The sequence below is a fragment of the Ogataea philodendri genome (assembly GCF_020536065.1).
Source record: "Ogataea philodendri strain CBS6075 chromosome Unknown scaffold4, whole genome shotgun sequence".
Taxonomy (NCBI): Eukaryota; Fungi; Ascomycota; class Pichiomycetes; order Pichiales; family Pichiaceae; genus Ogataea; species Ogataea philodendri.
In genome coordinates, this window is record NW_025763821.1 from 354,305 (window position 1) to 373,338 (window position 19,034).

Sequence of the window (19,034 nt, forward strand, 5' to 3'; positions counted from 1 at the left end):
AGATCACCGCCACAAGCACAAGCAACGGTAAAACAACCCGGGGAACAAGGATCGGCTGCCACGCCTTGAGTCGCTGCTGGCGGAACGCCGTGTTGGGCGGCCGCCGGCTTTTGCTAACCTGCGACCCGGTCTCCTTGAACGGATCGTCGCTCTCGTCCTCAGAGTTGCGCGCCAATCGACGTCGAAGTGTAGAAAACATCAACAAGAGGCTTATATATATATTTGTTTTCCAACTTTTTTCTCCCTTACATAATCCAAAAGAAAATATATATAACTCACACACTTGGCGAGTTCTTAATGTACAACAGTAGAGAATTGAACAGCCGCTCAAACTCAACGCTATTCTTGGTGAACGGCAGGTCAAAGAACGCATATTCGCTGTTCTTCAACAGCTCCGTGAACGTCACCAAAAGCCCCCACGGATGAGGCTTGTTGCAGATGATCCGCTCCAGTAACACTCTGGTGATCAGCTGCTGAACATTGGCCAGGTTTTGTCCCCACAACGTACTGGACCCAAAAAATTGTAGTATCACGCAGCTGAACCAGTGTGTGTGGGCGTTCGGATACCGCAGGTTGTTGGCAATGCTCTGTAAAAGCAAAAATTGCAACTCAACAGTACCCTCCTGCATCAAAGAGCTCAAAATTGTCACATGTGTCGACTTCGGGTTGAATGAAAGACCGTTCTTCACTCGTTCGTCCATCGCTCCCATGCACACGTACAACACAAGCGCGTTGATCAGCTTCGTGTTGTACTTGGTGCTCTTGAACCCGATCCCGGCCTCCGCAACAGGCTCGGCAAGCTCAAGCGCACTGATGATCTGTTTGGCTGTCGCAGCAGACGGAACACGCAAAAACGTGTCCACTACCTTCTTCACGTTTTTCTCCTGCAGCAGCTGGCCAGGAGCCCCCATCACAGGAGGCGATATAATGATGTCCGGCAGTCTGTCCACCTTGAGTCCAGGCTGGAACGGATCTGGGATCTCCAGGCGCCGTGGTGCAGCAGAAAGAACAATGTTCCGCAACTGCACAAACGACGCAGGCATCGCACTCACAAGCACGTTCGCGGCCTCAACAAGGAACTCGGGGAAGTCGTGCAACAACACGGCAAACACCCGCAACGTTCCCTTGTAAACCACAGAAACCGCCTCCAAAACGTAGCTGTCCTTCACGTAGATGCTCTCGAACCGGAGCAGAGACACCAGCAACGAGGCGAACTTGGCCTTGTTCACCTCTGCATCCTCCTCGAGCTCTAAAATCACAGGCAAGAACATCCGGTGCGAGATCAGGCACACCCATGCAAACGTGAAGCCTGGGAAGGCATCCGGCTGCAAGGCAAGGAAGAAGTCGGCAAGGGTCTGGTAGAACTTCACATGGAAGTTCTTGAGTTTCTTCACGTCTCCCTCGTCATCAGCAACAGACGTGAATCCGCCGTGGTTCAACGAGTTCCAGTTGCACAGCAAGGTGGAAAAAAAACGGAAGTACGGTCTCTCATTGAAGTTTGCCTTGTTCATCTCGTGATCGTGTGCAAACACAAGCAGCACCACAGAAAGTGCAGACTTGAAGAAGTTTAATCTTGAAGAAGAGTGGTCTTCCTGAATGACAATCAGTTGTATCAACAGCTCAGCAAACGCATCGATCGCAGTGTACGACTCAACAGCCAATTTCTTGGAGTTGTCACTCTCCTTAACAAATGACAGCACTGACATCTCCATGGCAGTGGTGAAGAACAGAACGAATTGGTCAGGCTTGGAAAGAATACCTTGGTCGTAAAGACCATTCAAAAAGTCCAGATGCAGTTTCTTGGAAGAATCGCCAAATCTTTGCAGCTTGACCCATTCCGCAAAAACATACGCAAAATAGTCCTTCAACTTGGATGGATCGGAAATCAAAGTTTTGAAGTTCTCGCCCTTCAGCTCGGTCTTTCCATCCAACCGTTTTAAAAGCTCTTGAGCAGCTGTATTCTTGCTAATGATTCCATTGTCCAAAGATTGGATGGCGGAAATCGTGTTTTGGAAGTCAGATCTCAAAGCAACTGGAGTAGCTCCAAAGATCAGAGACGTGGCAAACTCACTCGCGAAAGTCAAGATCTGTTCGTCTTTCTTGGAAGCCAGTGCTCTGGAAATGCTCAAGTCGAGATCACTCAAAGAAATCATTCCAACTTGCACCAAAGAACCCATGATCTTCTTGTTGTATTTTCTAACGTCCTCGGAGTTGATCAGCCAAGTAGTGACGAACTTGGCAACATAAGACGAAAGCTCACAAGACTTGTCCAAGAGGAAAATCAGAGCCTCAATTAGCAATTGGTTGGTATTTGGTGCACTGAACAAAGCGTTCATGATCAACTGAGCAAACTTCATCTGCAACTCGTTATGGTTCAATCGGCTCAAAATTTGGATCAGATCCGCAAGATAGCTTCTCAGTGGATTGTCGACAGAGATCTCTCTCAGATGCATCTCCTTATCCTGGCTCTCTTCGGTAGACTTGACAATAGCCTCAAAAAGCTGTTGGATATACAAGAATGATTGCTCCAAGGTCTTTTGTGTCTGGTCAACCGAAATCTGTGCTGCAGGGTCTGGAACACCTGTTGGGCGAGCCTGTGCAGTGCCAGATAATCTCTGAGCCTGGGCTTGTGCTTGCATTTGCAGAACTCTCTGTGCCAAAGCAGCTTGGTCAACACCAGCGTTCAGAGCAGGAGGAGTCGCCACAGCCTCATTCGCAACACCAGCTGCAACACCAGCTGGAGTTGAGATCGAAGATGGGATACCAGATGGATTAATAGCACTCTTTGGTTTTCCAAATTCGTTGTAGATGGTAAATTGTTTTGCAGTAACTCCGTTAGGCTTGATTCCCAATGGGTCAGGAAGAGACATGGAGTATCTGGAAGCATGCTGAGTATCGCAGAAAGCCTGATCTGGTCTGGAGTCTCTAAATTGTCTTCTCAAAGCAATGGATGGTAGCATCATCTCGTCAAGATCCTGAACAGATTTCTCCATGGCTGCCTTTTGGATGATCGAGCAAGCCAAGTCCAAGTTGTCATTAATTGCTCTTGGCAGGTCTTCCAAAATAGCAGGATCGATCTGTTGTCCCAAAGAACTGATGTATTGGTCCAAGTTGAGCTGAATGTTTTCTCTCAACAAGTCTCTACACGATGCATGAGTGAGAGACTCGGAGAGGTGTCTGACAGTGTTGATATATGCCTTTCTAAGCTTCAGCTCGTCAACCTCAAACGCAAAATCTTTCAAAACGAGCGACTTGGTGGTCACCAATGCAACAGAGTTGGTTCTGCTGACAACAGGAGGCAAGATCTCACGGACTGCTTTGGTGATTGCGAACTGAAACAGACGTCTGAGGTTTGGATGAGTAACAAACACAGAATTTCCGTTCAAACTCTCGAAAGAAGAAGTTTGTTGCTGTGGTTGAGGAGCTTGGTTGGCAGTGGAAATGTGACCTGCTGCAGGAGAGTCGAAAGAGGCTTGTGCACCTGGAAGTTCCGATTGTTGTTGCTGAGCAGCAGCCAACAATCTTTGCTGCTGCAACTGTTGAAGAACGTTCAGTTGCTGTTGGGCGGCCTGAGGAGGTGCCAACACAGACTGGCCCATACCAGGAAGTGAAACACCTCCCAGGTTATGGGAAACGTTCTTCTGATCATCCAGAGACATTCTCGCCAACTTGGTAATCATCTTCTGCGACTCAATGAAGCGTTCAAGTTCACCTGGTTTGTGGTTTCTGATGATAGTCGATGGCTCGATAGAGCTGAGTTCGACCTTCAATGAATTGCAAACAACCTCGACTTCAAACTTCAGGTTCAACTTTAATCCGGCAACGTCGTACAGTTCCTTCAATGTTTGCAGTATACCAACCAACCATGGACTTGGGTATTCAAACACCTTAGATGATTTCGTCTGGTCCAACACTTTGCAAACAAATGGAATGACAATTTCCAATTTCTTGTGGTCGAATGCCTCAATTAACAATCCTTTGAAAGATAAATACTTGTGCTGGATAGGCTTGTTTCTGGTCAATGTCAATCTTCCGAGCCAGGAACCAAGATTCTTCAAATGAGATCTCTCAGTGGATGACAAGGCATCAGCAGTGTCCTCGCTGTCTCCAGCATCTCTTGCTTTGTTCAAAAGTAAGACAATTTGCTGGAAAGTTGCACGTAATAAATGAGCATCAAACAAACTGGAATCGAAATACTCTGCAATTTTTCCATACAACGAGTGGTAGTTAGGCTCCAACTTTGCTCTTTGGTTGACCAAATAGTTCGAAAACCATTCGAAATACTTGGAAGCCAACAGGTCCTTCAGCTCAGTAAGACGAGATGTTGCGTTGTCATCAGTAAGATTATTCACCATGAAAAGAACTCTGTCCAAAACTTCACTGGCTGGAGTCTCCTGTCTGACATCATTCAAAATGTCAACAGGAACTTGGATAGATGCAAACTTCGAAACAAACATCGATGGATCGAGCTCCTTCGATTTTTCACGAGGAGTAGAAACACTGGCAGTTGTAGATTGAGGCGAAACTATTGGTAACGATCCCCCTGATGCAATTGTTTTACAAGCCTCATATAATTGGGGTTGGCTTTGGAGAGCTGGAACCTCGCTGATCATGGCACAGAACTTTGGAAACTCGCCCAGCCGTTTCATGAATGAGTACAATGCCTGTATAGCAAACTTGAACATCTTGCTTTCTGGAGGTTGTCTCACAGAATCTATAATGTATCTCAATGCAATCGAAAGGGCAGGACCTTCCACAAGTCTGAACAAAATAGTACTTCCAAACAGAACAGAAGTGGTGGCCAACGCATCAACTGGGTACTCTGGGAAAAATCTGTACTCGTCCAGAAGAGAGTGGATCATACATGCAAACACGTCTTGGTCGTGAGGATTATCGCTGACCTTGAGTCTCTGAAGCATGTTGATTATGTCCTTAATCTCGATCTCTTTGTTGTACATCTTTTGATAGTACACTTTCATCTCCTTCTCGACATCAATGGAGAACGTGTTGGTTGAGCTGTTCATCAAAATGGCGTTATCATGTCCTTGTCCGAAGTTAATGAGTCTTGGGTATGCTTGCAGGCACAAAGCTTGCAAATTTCTGAATTTCTCAAACAAGTCAGTTGGAATCTGTCTATTTCCCAAGGTGGTCATCAAGAAGTAAACGGTTTCAAGATTCAAAGACTTACCAAGTCTATGGCCCTGTTGGGCACTTTCGTATTCTAAAGTGGCTTGGCTTTCCATGAAATCAATGATTGTTCCTGCAACCACGGCAATGTTTCTATCGAGTTGGGTCAAAACAAACTCCTGGAATCTCTTCCAACCATACTGGGAAAAGATGATAGCAAACGAAAAGGCATCTTTGAAGTCTCCAGAGTTTGAAAGAATAGACATGATCACGGTATCCCGCTTGAACGAAGCAGTAAGGCTGGCTATCTTATGAATTGAGTCTGTGGTCTTTCTGACTTCATAGTACTTCACAAGAAGTTTTCCGAGCTCAACGGGATTGAATTCTTCGAACTTGGTGAAAATGGCTCCTAGGTATGGAGAGCTGACATCCAAAAGAGAAACAACAAAATTCTGCATGATGTTGATGATCAGGTCGTTCTCTTTGGCCTCTGGCTCGTCGTTCAGTATGTATAGACAAGCCAACACAATGTACTCTGGTGCGGCTCTGTAATCTCTAGCAAAAATGTTGCTAACTATGCTGTCATTAATCTTTTCATTTTGCAAAAGTGCAATTGCTTTCACTTCCACTTTGACGATGGACTTGAAGTAGAGAAGGAGGTTTCTAGAGTTCACTTCTGCTGAAAGAACTGGTTCTAGCTTATGCTCAAACAAATTAATAGCACCTTGGTTTGGATCAAGAGAATTGAGTTGAATTAGCAGATCTTTCAACAATTGTGGGTTGGATGTTTTGCATGCAGTGAAGAGGAAAAGATCAATCAGGTTGTCTTTACCTAATGATGATAATAGTCCCGATAGAGATGCCTGGGTCATTGATGTTGCCGTTGCTGTTTTCTGGAAAACGAGATTGAACACGTCCTGCCAGTTTGGCTGGGTCTTCAATCTGCCGAGAATGGTGGCTAATTGCGCACCTCTGGCTGTTGCTTCTGGGACACTGGAGGGTGTCAATGCTGTGATTGGGTCTGCATATTGGCCGCAAAGTTTCTGCGAGCCTGGATAGAGCACTTCGCTCAATATGAGAGCGACTGCATCATCCAACGACGATGGGGACTGTGCGCCCAATAGGTCTGAAAGCATTTTGTTTGGCAACAATTTAGAAGGCTCAAAATGTTCGAGCACTTGTCTGAACTCCATTTTGCTTAGGTCTTTGTAATAGTTTTGAATTCCAGAGTGAATCAATCTATTCAGAATTGAATTATCGTGACGGTCTAGGATGGTGGTCAGATAATCGATGATCAATAATTTGTGAGGAGCAGTGAAAACCTTGGATTCTAGAAAATATTCAAGGAAGTGTCCGTATGAAAGAGCCTGTGGTTCAGTTAAATTGCTGTTTGATTTAAGTTGATTAAGATGGTCCACTAATCCCGGTAAACTTTCACGGTAAACTGGAGCGAATTGGGTGGATAGGTCTTTTGAGGTGCTTGACTTGTTGGAAGTAAAGTATGCTTCGATTGCAAGTGTGGCGAAAACTGCAAAGAATCCGGTAATACCTGTTTTTTCTAAGATACTAGTCAAAGAACAATTATCGACAGAGTCTAAAAATTCACAGACACAAGATGCAAAAGATTTGATAGCAACACCGTCTGGGAAAACGTGGATCTGTATTTGGTCTTTGAGAGTTCGAATAGCAATTTCGCGTGAAGATTGACTGCTATTTGGATCGACAAAAATAATGTCTAGTAAATATTTGGTAAAGGAATCCAACAAAGTATCTGGATGAGACTCAATGATGGAGTTGATCTGAACAACAGTAATATCAATTGATTCCGACGGGGATTGAATCAACGAGTCGATTGCTGCTAATGGGGCTCTTTTTAACAGTGAGGAAAGAGACGGGGTACTATTGAAAGGCGACGATGCCTTGGTATTATTGGCCCTTGAGCCTGGCAAATTGTTCGATGTCACTTGGGAATTTGAGGCAAGGCTATGAATTCGTCTAAAGAGAAATCAATTGGTTGGTCGGAATGTATGGTGGGGGTTCAACCAATTAGATCTCTGCGTGGAAATCTTTGAGCCTAAAGATAGTACTTAACAAAAAGCCGGTGTTGTTCTTGTAAATTATAACTTATTTAACTTTTCCCACTCTTTTTGTTCGTCGAAACGCTGCCATCTTAAAAAACGGGCAACAATAAAGAGAAAAAAAAAAGGTTACGAGCGAACTTGCCCATATAATTCTGGGCTGTGCTGTTTTCCAAAACATTCACCTAATGCTTCTTTATTCAGTTGTCTGGCTCTTTGTGTTTTTGCAGCATTGTGCGGCCCATTCTGGTCATGCTTTGTCGTCAGAGGAGTCTAGCTCGGTGGTAAACCAGCTTTCGTTTCCCGACCTAGTCAACGTCAAGTCTCTTGCTGATCTCCAATCGACATGGCAATACTCTGGCGAGATCGAAGTGGACGAAGGCCGTGTTGTTTTGACCCCAACTCCTTCCATCGCGTCCAAAAACCAAGAAGGTCTGTATCAGGGCGCAATTTGGTCCAGAAACACCGTCCAATCAGACAGCTTTTCTGTCCATCTCACACTTCGATCGATTGGATCGTACGGTCCAACAGGAGCAGGCTTTTCGTTCTGGCTGATCGACTCGAACCCTGGTTCCGACGCGTCGAACTTCGGAGGCCCAGCCCAGTACTCGGGTCTTCAGATCACGCTGGACGCCAACGATATCGACCTCGGTCCCGTTCTGAGAGTGTATCTGAACGACGGATCGAAAAAAATTGACATTTCCAACGATTATCTCGGAGCCTACACACACAGTTTCCAGGACTCGCAGGTGCCTTCGACGTTGAAGGTCGCGTACGAGAAGAATTGGCTCAAAATCACCTGTGACAATAAATTGCTCTTTGAGACAACGGCAATCAACCTCGACTCGATCCTGAAAAACGCAAAGATCGGACTCACAGCTTCTGCTCCGAAAAACATCCAGAAAACAGAGCAGTTCGAGGTTTTCATGTTCAAGTTCTTCAACACAGTGATCAGCTCGATGAAAGTCGACCCTTCAGAATCACTGTTTGCCAAGCACCAAAACGGCCCCGTCATCAAGTCCGACAAGACCTTGACCGCAGCAGAAATGCAAAAGATCCAAGAGAAACTGCGCAAGAAATTGGCAGCAAAGTCGGCATCGAACACAGACTCGAGCTCAATAACCGAACAGCTCGTCAAACTGGAGAATCTCATCAAACAACAGTCAACTCCTCACGTTCTCCAAAAACAACTGTTTGATGTGTCGAAATCGGTCAAGGCCCTGACGGACAAGCACAACACAATAAACAGCCAGATGGAGAAACAGTACCAGGCCCTTTTGAAACAAACAGATGAGCTCAATTCCAAGTATGACTCGTTGAAGCAATTGATTTCCAGACAAAACCAGCTGCTGGAGCTGGTTGACGACAGATTTGTTTCGTTCAACACACATTTCCAAGGACAATCCCAGAACCACCAAAGTATCAACGACAAACTCAACAAGTTGCAGGACTATTACTCGCAAACCAACCGTGGAACTAACTACGAGTCGGATTTCGAGTCCAAATTCAACAAGTTCACCTCCGCAGTCAGATTCATTTTGATGCCTGTGGTTGGTCTGTTAATTGTCATGACACTGTTGGTGTACAAACTCAGAAACGATATCAAACATGCGAAAGTGCTCTAGGTTTTAGGCGTACGGTGGTTTTTTAGACCGGATGTTGGAATACCCAAGAGCATTGGGGTTGGGTTTTCTTCTCAGCCGGAGCAGCTTTGAATGAATAATCCCGTCTGTTTGTTTGGCATCTTGTAGCATTTGATAGGAATTTTGAATACCATATAGTCTATCTTGAGCCTGGATGAGTTCTTTCTCGTCGATTGGTAACACCTTCTCTATAATCAGTTCTTTGGTGAGATTCACCGGAATGTCAATTGATTGGAACCGTGGACCTTCCACCTCAATATCGTCTTCTTCTTCTTCTTCATTGTTCTTTAGCTCTTCCTCGGACAGCTGTGGCATACCTTCCAGTTCTCTTCTTCTGCGTTCCATTTGAAGTCTCATCTTGCGCTCCATCGATTTCTGGAATCGTTGAACAGACTGGAATTTGATGCTGTCGTTCGACTTGATGGCGTCTCCCAGCTTGTGGCCTCCTCTCTTTTCCTTATAGTACATCAACCACTGATAATTTCTAACCAACCGTTTATTATTCAAATACTGGTTCAGTATCACTGCTCCGTGGAGATACTCAACGTCGTCTATGGTTTCGTTCATTTCTGCAGAAAACTGTGTTCCCGAAGCGGAAGAGCGGGCTTTGCGTTGGTTCAAATACCGAATCTCTTTGTCGATCGTCTCTTTATCGTAGTAGGGCAATCCGTTCACCAAAGACCATTGTTTGTTGTCTGTGTTTTCTCCTTTCAAGGGCAAGCGGACCAGTTTGTTGTTCAGCGACGACGACCCGATGTTATGGATCCCCAGAGTCGACACCGAGTCCGAGGTTCCAAGTCCACTAAGAATATGTTTTGTCTTTGTTGTATGGTGTTCAACGTCGTCCGTTTTGGAAGACAGGTGGTACGAAGGAACCTTGTTGATCGAGTTCAGCAAAATTCCGTCATTGGCCGTGATCCCCTGGCCAACCAGAAGAGTCGGTTGACTCGAGTAGTCCATCGACGACGGAGACTCGCTCAGGTTCGCAGAAGAGGAAAAGATGGAGTTTCTGTAGTTATCAAGGGTATATTCGGCAGTAAGAACGGCATTGGACTCCTGTAAAGCGTTAGGAAGCTGATAAGCGCCAGCTATTTGGTTTAGACGCGCATTGACTGCGTCGGCGTCTACTTTATATGGGAACATTGGCAAACAAAGCAAAAGAGGGAAATATAGAAATATACCTATTCTTCTCTAGGGATATTTATTTATTTAAAATTGTCTGCCCAAGTATTATCGTGTCAATTATGGAGGAGCACCAGTCCAGTGAATTAGACCGTGAGCATCGAAATGGGCATTCTGATCGCTCACGGCGATCACACCACGTAGATTCTCAATCTCCTTGGTGGAAAGACCCATTGGATCGCGTGGGATCCACAGAGTTGGGCATTTGGAGCTAACATCTGGGAAATCGTACGCATGTCTGATCCATTCTGGGTCTTCGTCTGCAAAGTCGTCGAACGAACTTGGCAAGTACGCCTTGAGTCTCTTGAACGTGTAGTAGGAGTTCGGTTTGAAGAACTGGACGATCTTGTTCTCTGTTCTCTGTTTGGCATAATAGTCCTTTCCTTCAATGAGCAACGGAGCATGGTATGCTAAATGTTCGGTGATCTTTGTCTCCTTGAACTCTTCCTTATCCAATTCAGACATGGAAATACCCTCCTTTGTCAACGAACCAGAAAAAGACTCCGGGCCGTTGGATGTTCTATTGGCATGAGGAGGTTTCCATGAAAGAGTCTGACTATGGCCATCCAGGGGTCTCATGACAGTGTTTGGAACAACCGTCAACAAATGGTCGTATGCTTTGTTGAGATGAATGTGGACAAACGCAGTGAATGCAAGCAACAGGGCTTCCAACACAACACATCCCCAGGACTTGGAAACAACAAATATTCCCAAGAGACAGATCTCTCCAAGATATAGTCCAACCATGGTCTGGAACCAGGCACGAGGATAGTTTTGTCCGACAGCATCAGGACTCTTGCCAAATACATAGGTGGCATTGTGCAGGAATGCAATGTAAAGGAGACTGAACCCAGCGAATGTGAACAACATGATCATTGGCGAGATGATACTGTAGGACAGGAAAATGACAGCCAAGTTACTGTAGATCGGGTACATGGTACCCCATTGGTATCCTCCAATGACATTGAATCTGGTCCACAATTTACGTGGAGTGTTGTCGAAAAGTCTTCCCAGAACGTAAAACAAGATAAAACCGACAATTTGGAACAGAGCACCACCGGAAATGGAGAATCCTTGCAAAATCATGTAGGAGATGTAAAAGTTGGAGGATTTCGGCAGGTTCGATGAAAGCAGTTCCATTGCTTTGGAAGGTTGCTCCGCAATTTGAGTGACTGTAGAAGCAAATGACGAGGAAATAGTGGTGACAAGGAAAACTTGAACCACTTGGAATGCAAAGTAAGCCTGTTGAGTGTAATATTCCACAGCCTGGACTGAAACACAACCAGCCAATTGAGCCATGTGTCTGATGAAGATTGGGAGCAGGAGCATCAAAATGGCCAACATAACTGTTGGGAGTAAAGAGGTGATGATACCAAGTAGATCTTTAGGCAGGTTGTAGATGAATCTGAGCCAGTGCATTTTGTTTGTGAGGTAGGTCAAGTTGGAGATCATTCCAACAAATGCAACAGGAATGGCCCATAAAACAATCAGGGCAATAATGGCAACCAAAGCTGAGTTAAACCGGAGTAATCTTTCCCACCAGAAAATACGCATGTTGGACCAGATGATATCACCTGGATCAACGTTGGTGTATTTTGGACTAAAGTAGAACGGCTGGTCATGGATGGTTGTTTGTGCAGCCAATTGGGCATAATACTGATTTTCAAACTCGACGGTGATGGAGTTCATTGGCTTGGAGCGGCTGTAATCACTCTGGTACTCTTCGATCTGTTCATTCAAGGTGGCAATCTTCTCCTTTGCGTAGTCAATCACATCGACTTTTTTACCAAAAATGCTTAGACGCATTTTTGGCCGTTTTTTCTCTGGAATGTATGTGGACAGTTGGTCGCTTGGTTCGAGCGGAGTGCCCTTCTTGTCTGCTTTAGCCTTGATTTTGACGGCCTTCTTCAGCATCTTCGTGAGCGTGACTTCGAGTTTGGAAGCAAGAGCGTCACGTTGTTTAATTCTGTGCGACAGAGCTCTTTGGCCACGAGCAACCCAAACACGTTTGACACCGTCAAACAGCTTGAAGAACTCTTCCTCGTCCAAGTACTGGTCTGAGACGGTCTGGAACACCACTGTTCTGGAGCTGAGTTTGGTTGCGTAGGCCGGGGTGGTCAAGACGAGATTCCGCAAGTTTAAGTAAAAGTGCAGCTCTCTGTAGATGACAAACAAAACGGTTCCGTAGAAGATCCACGAGATAAACACATGTGCATAGTATCTGTTGACAGACTTGACGTTGGAAATGCCCAATTGGTCGAGTCCCGTTTCGCCTTTGCCGTTAGTTGCGTTGACGGGTAACAGGATGACCCACGACGCCATTCCTCCCAAAGCTATGCAAGCGATGATGACCAGATATCTCAGGAACAAGTAACCGTCGATACCGGCTTGTTGGATGATGAAAGGGGTTGGTTTCTTGAGAAGAACAAAGATCCACGTGACTGGGTCTTGAGGCAGAGGAGGGGGTTTTTCACTGTCAGGGACAATGTTGAAGCTTGATTTAGGCTGGTAGATCCGTTTGAATCTGAGTCTCAAAAGCAAAAACAGAGTCACAAACACTGCACAGATGACCCCGTTGGTGATGATCGAGGTCAACACTGCCTTGGTAGACGTGTTTGCACTGGACGTCATGACAAGAGGCTAAAATTTGAACAAGAGAAAGCGTTTTGAAGATCTGTTTTGAAATTTTGTAACGCGCACGTCCAAGCCTCACGCCTCAGAGAAAGTAGTCTGCGACCGGTTTTTTCGACGGAATCTCTGAGCAATCTTGCAGAATGCTATCGAACACCGTGTAGTTCCTGTTGAGGTTATCGTCGAGCGACAAGACGGCCGCCACGTTACCACATCGATAACAGTAATTTGGAGCAGACCAAACAGTCACAAGACCCCCGTCAAAGACCTCTTTATAGCCCTCCATGACCAGCTGGTGCGCTCTAGCGATCAAACTGAGGTTGTTTTTGAACAAGAACCGTTCTGCCTCGGTGTATCCAAATAAATACCCGGCTCCGCGCGGAGAAACTGCCCAGGCAGGTATGTTTTCTTCCGGGTCTGACCACAACAGATCGCACATCAGACCGTCGTGCGGAACCTCTTGTTTGCGGTCTATAAGACTGATTTCGTCGATCGTCTCGATGGCAGGACTCAGTCCGCCATGAACACACAAAACTCCCCCGTCACTGTTGGTTCCACTCATAATGTAAGCCCCCAACGAAAGATAGTCAAACACGTCGCAACAGTACCGCCACACGTTCGCCGACCCGTATTTGCGCATACATTCGTCGTAGAACCCGTAAACACTGGTGATCTGACGCGATTCGTGGTTGCCCCTGATCAAGTATATTCTATCGGGATATCGTATCTTGTAGCATAATAACAACAAAAACGTCTCCAAAGAGTAGAACCCTCGATCAACAAAGTCTCCTAGAAACAGGTATTTTGTAGTGGGCGGCTCTTTGGCTATGCGAAACAGCCGAAGTAGATCGTGCAATTGGCCATGGATATCCCCACATATGGTGATTGGAGGGTCAATCAATTGGATGTTAGACTCCTGAATCAGAAGTTCCTGCGCAAGAAAACAAAGCTCCTGAATATCGTTTTCGGGAATGATCTTGCACTTACACACATCCTCAATTATCTTGTCCAGATGAAGCATCTGGAACGGAGTCTTTGTATGGAGTATTTAATTTTTTTTCCAAACACGGTAATTATACAGTTTGGTTTTTCTACACAGCCGGGTCGAAATCGGCCAGCTTGGAGTTTGGCTGAGCATTGAACGTATCCACGTCCTCCCAAACAACGTCGATCTTGCGTGACCCACGCGAGCTGTCTGTGTTTCGTAAGATCATCGGCTTTTCCTCGTCCCAGTTCTCCTTCACGTCCAAAAACCCGGCCTGATAAACCCGATCGTACTGTTTCTGCTGGCTCTGTTCTCGCTGTTGCCGGGTCTCCTCCTGGGCCATCCATTCCATGTGCTTTAGGTCGTCATTCGAAGGCTCGTAGATGTGCCAGATCACGTAGTGCGGAAGCCCAATCACAGAATAACCCATCCGCTTGCACATCTTGCCAAAACCTTCCGTCTCAGCATGCTTTTCAAACGCAAACGCAGGAAAATGCGCACCGCTCTTGAACACAAACGCCTTCGACAAGATCGAAACACCCCCTATCCCGTCAAGCACCATCTCGGTGTCCGGGTCTCCGTAAGGGTCGCGCAAGTACGCAAGATGCGGTCTCCATGTGGCATACTCAACATATCCTTCCACAATCACAGCATTCTCGTCCAACGAGTTCGCCAACTGCAACCCGCCATCGCTCTCCTGCCACGAGTTCAGGTCGTACGGCTGTTGGTTCCCCAACCATTCAGGTAACGGTCTCCACACATTGGGGACTATCACCTCCTTGTCGTGGTGCATCAAATCCTCAATAATCGTAGGCGCAACCGTCTCCACATCGACATCTCGCCAGTACACCCACGAATGGTACGGCTTTAACGCCACCGACGAAAGCCAGTTCCGTGCACGCGCCATCATCTGTCGCCGAGGCCCCTGTGCAGCAAACCCATGTCTGTCGCTGAATCCTTGGCCAATCACCTGACCAAAATCTTTTTCGTATATCTCTATCTGTCCAAAATGCATGTTGGGGTCCTTATCGGCCTGTAGTTCCTCCAAGTGTTGTTTGAGTGTGCCCATAGTATCGTCTGACGAGTCAGAAACAAGAAATGCAAGATCCATCAGCGCGTGCGGGTATGTCATGTTGCGCAGATGTCCAAAGAACATGGGTAGATGATCTGCGGCATCTCGCAACGGCACACAGATCAAAATCTGGTCGCCCCTGTACCACCCGTCAGAATGACCCATGTAGTCCTTCAGATCGTAAAACACCGTCTCTTGCGCGCTGGACGGGTCAAAAGACGGCGTGTACCTGAATATATCGCCAGTCTGCAACACGGCAGAAACAATATAAACGGCAATGCCGATGATTAATAGTCCCACGGCAACAAACCCAACATACAAATAGTTGCGCTGTTTGTGTGGCTTTGTGCTGTGTCGAAACAGCTTGGGAGATCCCAGCTGAGCTTCCATCGTGTTCTTCAAATGACCGATCTGGGAAAATTCCCCCTGAGCCAAATCCGTCAAAAAAAGGGGTATCTGTCTGTCTGTCGCGCTAGCTGGTACTTGGTGATTTGCCCAATGCTGTTCTCTGATTGGCTATATCTGCTGATCCAACCTCCAACGCAAATCACCGACAATTAGCAGATGGGTATAATTATTTTGTTCAGTAAATAAGGTTTTGTTTTGCAGTTTACGAAAATAGATTTTCATGTGCAGACGCGTCGATCGTCCTGAGTAAATTATACGTCTACCGAGTCTAAATGAACAGCTCGCTGTTGGACACCTGGCGAGACGACTTGCGAATCGGAGGGGGCGCCTTCTTGGTGGTGGCAGACGTAACAGCTCCGTACGTCTTGTTGTTGCTGTTGCTGCTCCCTTTTGGCGGTCTTCTCTTTGGTCCTTTGGCTCGAGTTTTGGTCACGTGATCCAGAGCCTGTCCCTGGGTGTCGAAGCTGGAAAGGTCTCTAGATGGTTTTTTCGGCTCGGATGAGGCTCTGGCCAAAAACACGTTCGGCTGCGCCAGTCCAGGCAGTGCGATCCCCCTCGGAACGGGGTGTTGCGGCTCGGTCTTTGCGCGAGGAGGCAGCAGGAACTGCGATGGCTTGGGTTTCGGGGATTCGGCCGGCACTTTCTTCAGGCTCGAGAACTTGAGCAACGCCTCGGGTTTTGGAGGAACTGGTTTAGGCGCCGGTTTTGCCTTGGCGAGCGTCGACAGCTTCGACAGAGCTTCGGGGATCTCTGTGGACCTCTGTGGGACTGGTTTGGCAGGCTTGAGGAAAGCCAGCTGGTTCAGGGCCTCTGGCTTCTCCTTCTTCGGTTCTATAGCGGCCTTCCTCGTTGGCGATAGCTGGACACCCAGAAACGGCGGTGGAGGGTCGGCAGATTTGGGGGGTTTGGCCGCAACAAACGTCGATTGCGCGATGGTTGGAATTGGCAACGTCTGTTTCACGGCCGGCTTGAGGGTGTATGCGACAGGTTTGGGGGAAACAACGACTGGGGGCGGTTTCGAGACCGGCTTAAGCGCCGGTTTGGGCGTCGACTGTGCACTGGAAACCGTTTTGCGCCATTCTGGGGTCAATACTTTCTGTTTGACCACGTCTTCGTATTTTATAGGCTGAGGCCCCTTCTGGGACCTCTCTTCTTTCTCCTGCGGCTCCATCTCCTGTAGAAACTCCTCCACATCCTTCTTGGCCAGCTCCTCCTTCACTTTCTCGCCCAATTTCTTGGTTTTCTTAGGAACAAGAGGCTTCTTCTTTGGAGACTTTTCATATTGCTCTCGCTTCAAGCTAACCTCGCGTTCCAGATCAGACAGTCGATCCCGATTCTCCTTTTCACGAGCCAAATGAAGCTCATTGAAATTGGTCAAAAACCGATCAACGTCCCTGTCAGAATATAGTGTTGACATTAAAGTAACCACAGTGTTAAATAAATAATATAATTAAATATACAGTTAAAATTTCAATGCTATATTAATCTTCGTCTTCTTCCTCAATCACCGACTCGCCTTTAGAATCTTTGTCTTTGTCGCCTCTTTTGAACGCAAAGCTCAACCGTCTGGCTAGAACGTTTCCAGATGACGAGGAGTCGGACGCTGGCTCCAGTGGAGAGTCTTCTGATTGGTTCTTCTTCAACTTGAAGAACCGAGACGATCTCGAACCAAACCCGCTACCAAGCAATCCGGAACCCATAGAGTTGGGTCCAGAGCCAGAACCGGAGCCAGAACCAGACTGCAACTCCTCGTCGGTGGCCACACTCGAATCGTCGCCCTCGGTCGACTTGGTTCCCGTCTTGGTAGGACTGGATCCAAACTTGAAAAGCTTGGTCTTTAGAAACGATGGAGACGAAGCATTCGATGACGGTTTTGGCATTGGATCCTCAGACTCAAAGTAGATCTTTGGTGTCATTTCGTCGTTCAATGGCGTGTTCAGAATGTTCATCGATCCCCAGTTGGAATTATTGGCACTGTTATTCCAAATGCTGGAACCAAAACTCGTGCTTCTTGCGCGCGAGAGATCAAACCCAAGATGCGGAGGCGGGTCCTGTGGTGAGTCGGCGGTTCCAATTCGGTCGATGCTCGATCCGTTAGACCTGATGTGCCGCTGGCTGTTGATGGATCCAAAAAACTTGGAAGAGTCCCGCATGCTGGGCGACGTAGACATCCCAGGAACAAGTCCGTTCGGGAATACCTGGTCGTCGGTCGTACCCGGAATGATTGGATTCACTGTTGTTGGAAGCCCAAACATCATGTTGTCGTTGTAGTTGATTGCAGAGAAATCAAAGTTGGAAACGTGCGAGTGAGGAGACTCTGCAGATTGTGGTTTGTCGAGAAGATTGCGGAACATGTCCATCTGGTTGGTTTGTAGATTTATCGGACTGTTCCAAACAGGTGGACTGCTTGAAAGAGTCGGCTCGGGACTCAGACCGTTGTACGATAATGGAGTGTTCATTCTGTTCATTGCAGTCGACAAGATATTGCTGATAGAGCCATCGTTGAACGCGCCAAAGTTCTCGTACTGCGAGCTTGGCCGCGAGTGTTTCTCGTCCACTTGCTGGCGCAACGTCTCGATCTTCTCCTTGTCGGTGTTTCGTAAAACTTTCCATTGAGAATCAAATTGGTCGTCCAACGAAAACTCGTTCTTGAAATCCTGTTCCCAGTCCGGCCGCAGTTTGCATAGCTCCTCAAACAGGGTACGTCCCTCTGGCTTCAAAGTTCCTGTTTCGGTGTCTGTGTGAGTACGAAGCTGCTCAAATAATGCTTGAAGTTGTTGTTTCAAAGTCTCCTGCTTCTTTCTGTTCGCCAGATCGTACTTGATATCCTCCTCCACGTCGTGGACCTCGATTTGCAGCTTGAAAATCTCCTTGTTGAGTTCCTCAACTTGCAACTTGAGTGTCTCAAGCTCAACAGGCTCTCTTTCCTCGAGCTTTTCTTTAGCGGCCCTTTTCTCGGCCAACAAAACTTTCCACTGCTTCATCTCTGACTTCTTCTCCTGAATCTTGCGACGCCGCGTCTCGAGCTTGGTCTGGTCCGAGGATATGCGGTTTTCTGTCTTCATTCGGGTTTCTTCAAGGAACTTGATCTCCTGCCGCAGACTGGATCTGTTTTGGTCTTCAAGCTTTCTGCGTTCTCTAGCCTCATTGCGCGCGGCTATAAGAACAGACTCTTCTTCCAGAAAATCGGTCTCGAGCTCCTTGCTGGCCTTGGACAGACTGCGCACGGTGTCAAGACCCGTTTCCAGCAGAAACTTGAGCTCGCCGATGTCGGTGATCAAATGCGGATGGATGCGACTCTTGAGGTTCTCCTGGTCGGCCGTGTTGCTGCGGGACCGTGTTGCCGGCGATGTCTGGCGCAAAGTTGACTTTTTCGTGACTGTTTCTCTTTCGTCGTGCGGAATAAGCACATCCAACAACTGGTCCGGATGGTCGAGCTCAGACATGTTATTTGGGCCTGTTTTCACGTGAACGGGCGACGACTTGGATCGGAAATTGGCCATGTTGAACGCCACAATGTCCACCTGGTAGTTGCTTTCCGGGAACAGGCCATTTATGACGCACGAATGGCGGTCGCCGTTGATCACTGCCGCTTGGATACCGTTGATGTACAGCACGTAATGACTGATAGTTTTCGGCGACGCGTGCTGCAGTATCGGCGGCCCGCTCGAAACAGGGTCTGTGCTGTGGTCCGCGTCGTCCTCGTCCACGGGACTGTCCCAATGGATCACCATACTCGAATGCGACACCTTGTCGATGGAAACCAACGGCACCGTGGGGATCGACACATTCAAGACCTTGATGGACTTCTCCAAAGGCAGCGAAAGCAACAGCAACAGCCGGTGCAACAGCCAAAGGAATCCCAGAATGGCCAGGGCAATAGGAATAAGCATGGAAAACAAAGAGCC

General features: G+C 47.2%; 14 protein-coding genes across 14 annotated transcripts; 7 read left to right on the forward strand and 7 right to left on the reverse strand.

Moving 5' to 3' along the window:
* Nucleotides 1-394: 394 nt before the first annotated feature.
* OGAPHI_001204 (uncharacterized protein) lies at nucleotides 395-8,742 on the reverse strand (the record flags this gene model as incomplete). Its single annotated transcript, XM_046201941.1, has 3 exons — nucleotides 395-7,122; nucleotides 7,931-8,335; nucleotides 8,690-8,742. Coding segments are annotated over 3 exons (7,186 nt in total), but the record flags the coding sequence as incomplete, so codon positions are not given.
* OGAPHI_001205 (uncharacterized protein) lies at nucleotides 2,519-2,776 on the forward strand (the record flags this gene model as incomplete). Its single annotated transcript, XM_046201942.1, has 1 exon — nucleotides 2,519-2,776. One exon carries the CDS (start codon nucleotides 2,519-2,521, stop codon nucleotides 2,774-2,776), a length of 258 nt encoding a protein of 85 aa, XP_046064115.1.
* On the forward strand, nucleotides 2,852-4,062 carry OGAPHI_001206 (uncharacterized protein; the record flags this gene model as incomplete). The annotated part of the gene is made up of 4 exons (XM_046201943.1): nucleotides 2,852-2,892; nucleotides 2,984-3,350; nucleotides 3,458-3,672; nucleotides 3,759-4,062. 4 exons carry the CDS (start codon nucleotides 2,852-2,854, stop codon nucleotides 4,060-4,062), a joined length of 927 nt encoding a protein of 308 aa, XP_046064116.1.
* Nucleotides 5,584-6,186, forward strand: OGAPHI_001207 (uncharacterized protein; the record flags this gene model as incomplete). The annotated part of the gene is made up of 2 exons (XM_046201944.1): nucleotides 5,584-5,632; nucleotides 5,927-6,186. 2 exons carry the CDS (start codon nucleotides 5,584-5,586, stop codon nucleotides 6,184-6,186), a joined length of 309 nt encoding a protein of 102 aa, XP_046064117.1.
* Nucleotides 7,113-9,794, forward strand: OGAPHI_001208 (uncharacterized protein; the record flags this gene model as incomplete). The annotated part of the gene is made up of 3 exons (XM_046201946.1): nucleotides 7,113-7,152; nucleotides 7,410-8,821; nucleotides 9,510-9,794. The coding sequence occupies 3 exons, from the start codon at nucleotides 7,113-7,115 to the stop codon at nucleotides 9,792-9,794; spliced, it is 1,737 nt and encodes a 578-aa protein (XP_046064118.1).
* On the reverse strand, nucleotides 8,834-9,991 carry OGAPHI_001209 (uncharacterized protein; the record flags this gene model as incomplete). The annotated part of the gene is made up of 1 exon (XM_046201947.1): nucleotides 8,834-9,991. The coding sequence occupies one exon, from the start codon at nucleotides 9,989-9,991 to the stop codon at nucleotides 8,834-8,836; it is 1,158 nt and encodes a 385-aa protein (XP_046064119.1).
* A 99-nt stretch (nucleotides 9,992-10,090) lies between these two features.
* Nucleotides 10,091-12,661, reverse strand: OGAPHI_001210 (uncharacterized protein; the record flags this gene model as incomplete). Its single annotated transcript, XM_046201948.1, has 1 exon — nucleotides 10,091-12,661. One exon carries the CDS (start codon nucleotides 12,659-12,661, stop codon nucleotides 10,091-10,093), a length of 2,571 nt encoding a protein of 856 aa, XP_046064120.1.
* On the forward strand, nucleotides 10,637-11,158 carry OGAPHI_001211 (uncharacterized protein; the record flags this gene model as incomplete). Its single annotated transcript, XM_046201949.1, has 2 exons — nucleotides 10,637-10,642; nucleotides 10,769-11,158. 2 exons carry the CDS (start codon nucleotides 10,637-10,639, stop codon nucleotides 11,156-11,158), a joined length of 396 nt encoding a protein of 131 aa, XP_046064121.1.
* Nucleotides 12,662-12,746: 85 nt separating the features above from the next.
* OGAPHI_001212 (uncharacterized protein) lies at nucleotides 12,747-13,682 on the reverse strand (the record flags this gene model as incomplete). The annotated part of the gene is made up of 1 exon (XM_046201950.1): nucleotides 12,747-13,682. One exon carries the CDS (start codon nucleotides 13,680-13,682, stop codon nucleotides 12,747-12,749), a length of 936 nt encoding a protein of 311 aa, XP_046064122.1.
* A 70-nt stretch (nucleotides 13,683-13,752) lies between these two features.
* Nucleotides 13,753-15,108, reverse strand: OGAPHI_001213 (uncharacterized protein; the record flags this gene model as incomplete). Its single annotated transcript, XM_046201951.1, has 1 exon — nucleotides 13,753-15,108. One exon carries the CDS (start codon nucleotides 15,106-15,108, stop codon nucleotides 13,753-13,755), a length of 1,356 nt encoding a protein of 451 aa, XP_046064123.1.
* Nucleotides 15,109-15,394: 286 nt separating this feature from the next.
* OGAPHI_001214 (uncharacterized protein) lies at nucleotides 15,395-16,543 on the reverse strand (the record flags this gene model as incomplete). Its single annotated transcript, XM_046201952.1, has 1 exon — nucleotides 15,395-16,543. The coding sequence occupies one exon, from the start codon at nucleotides 16,541-16,543 to the stop codon at nucleotides 15,395-15,397; it is 1,149 nt and encodes a 382-aa protein (XP_046064124.1).
* OGAPHI_001215 (uncharacterized protein) lies at nucleotides 15,399-17,028 on the forward strand (the record flags this gene model as incomplete). Its single annotated transcript, XM_046201953.1, has 3 exons — nucleotides 15,399-15,484; nucleotides 15,569-16,164; nucleotides 16,649-17,028. 3 exons carry the CDS (start codon nucleotides 15,399-15,401, stop codon nucleotides 17,026-17,028), a joined length of 1,062 nt encoding a protein of 353 aa, XP_046064125.1.
* Nucleotides 16,608-19,019, reverse strand: OGAPHI_001216 (uncharacterized protein; the record flags this gene model as incomplete). Its single annotated transcript, XM_046201954.1, has 1 exon — nucleotides 16,608-19,019. One exon carries the CDS (start codon nucleotides 19,017-19,019, stop codon nucleotides 16,608-16,610), a length of 2,412 nt encoding a protein of 803 aa, XP_046064126.1.
* OGAPHI_001217 (uncharacterized protein) lies at nucleotides 17,068-17,397 on the forward strand (the record flags this gene model as incomplete). The annotated part of the gene is made up of 1 exon (XM_046201955.1): nucleotides 17,068-17,397. The coding sequence occupies one exon, from the start codon at nucleotides 17,068-17,070 to the stop codon at nucleotides 17,395-17,397; it is 330 nt and encodes a 109-aa protein (XP_046064127.1).
* Nucleotides 19,020-19,034: the final 15 nt, after the last annotated feature.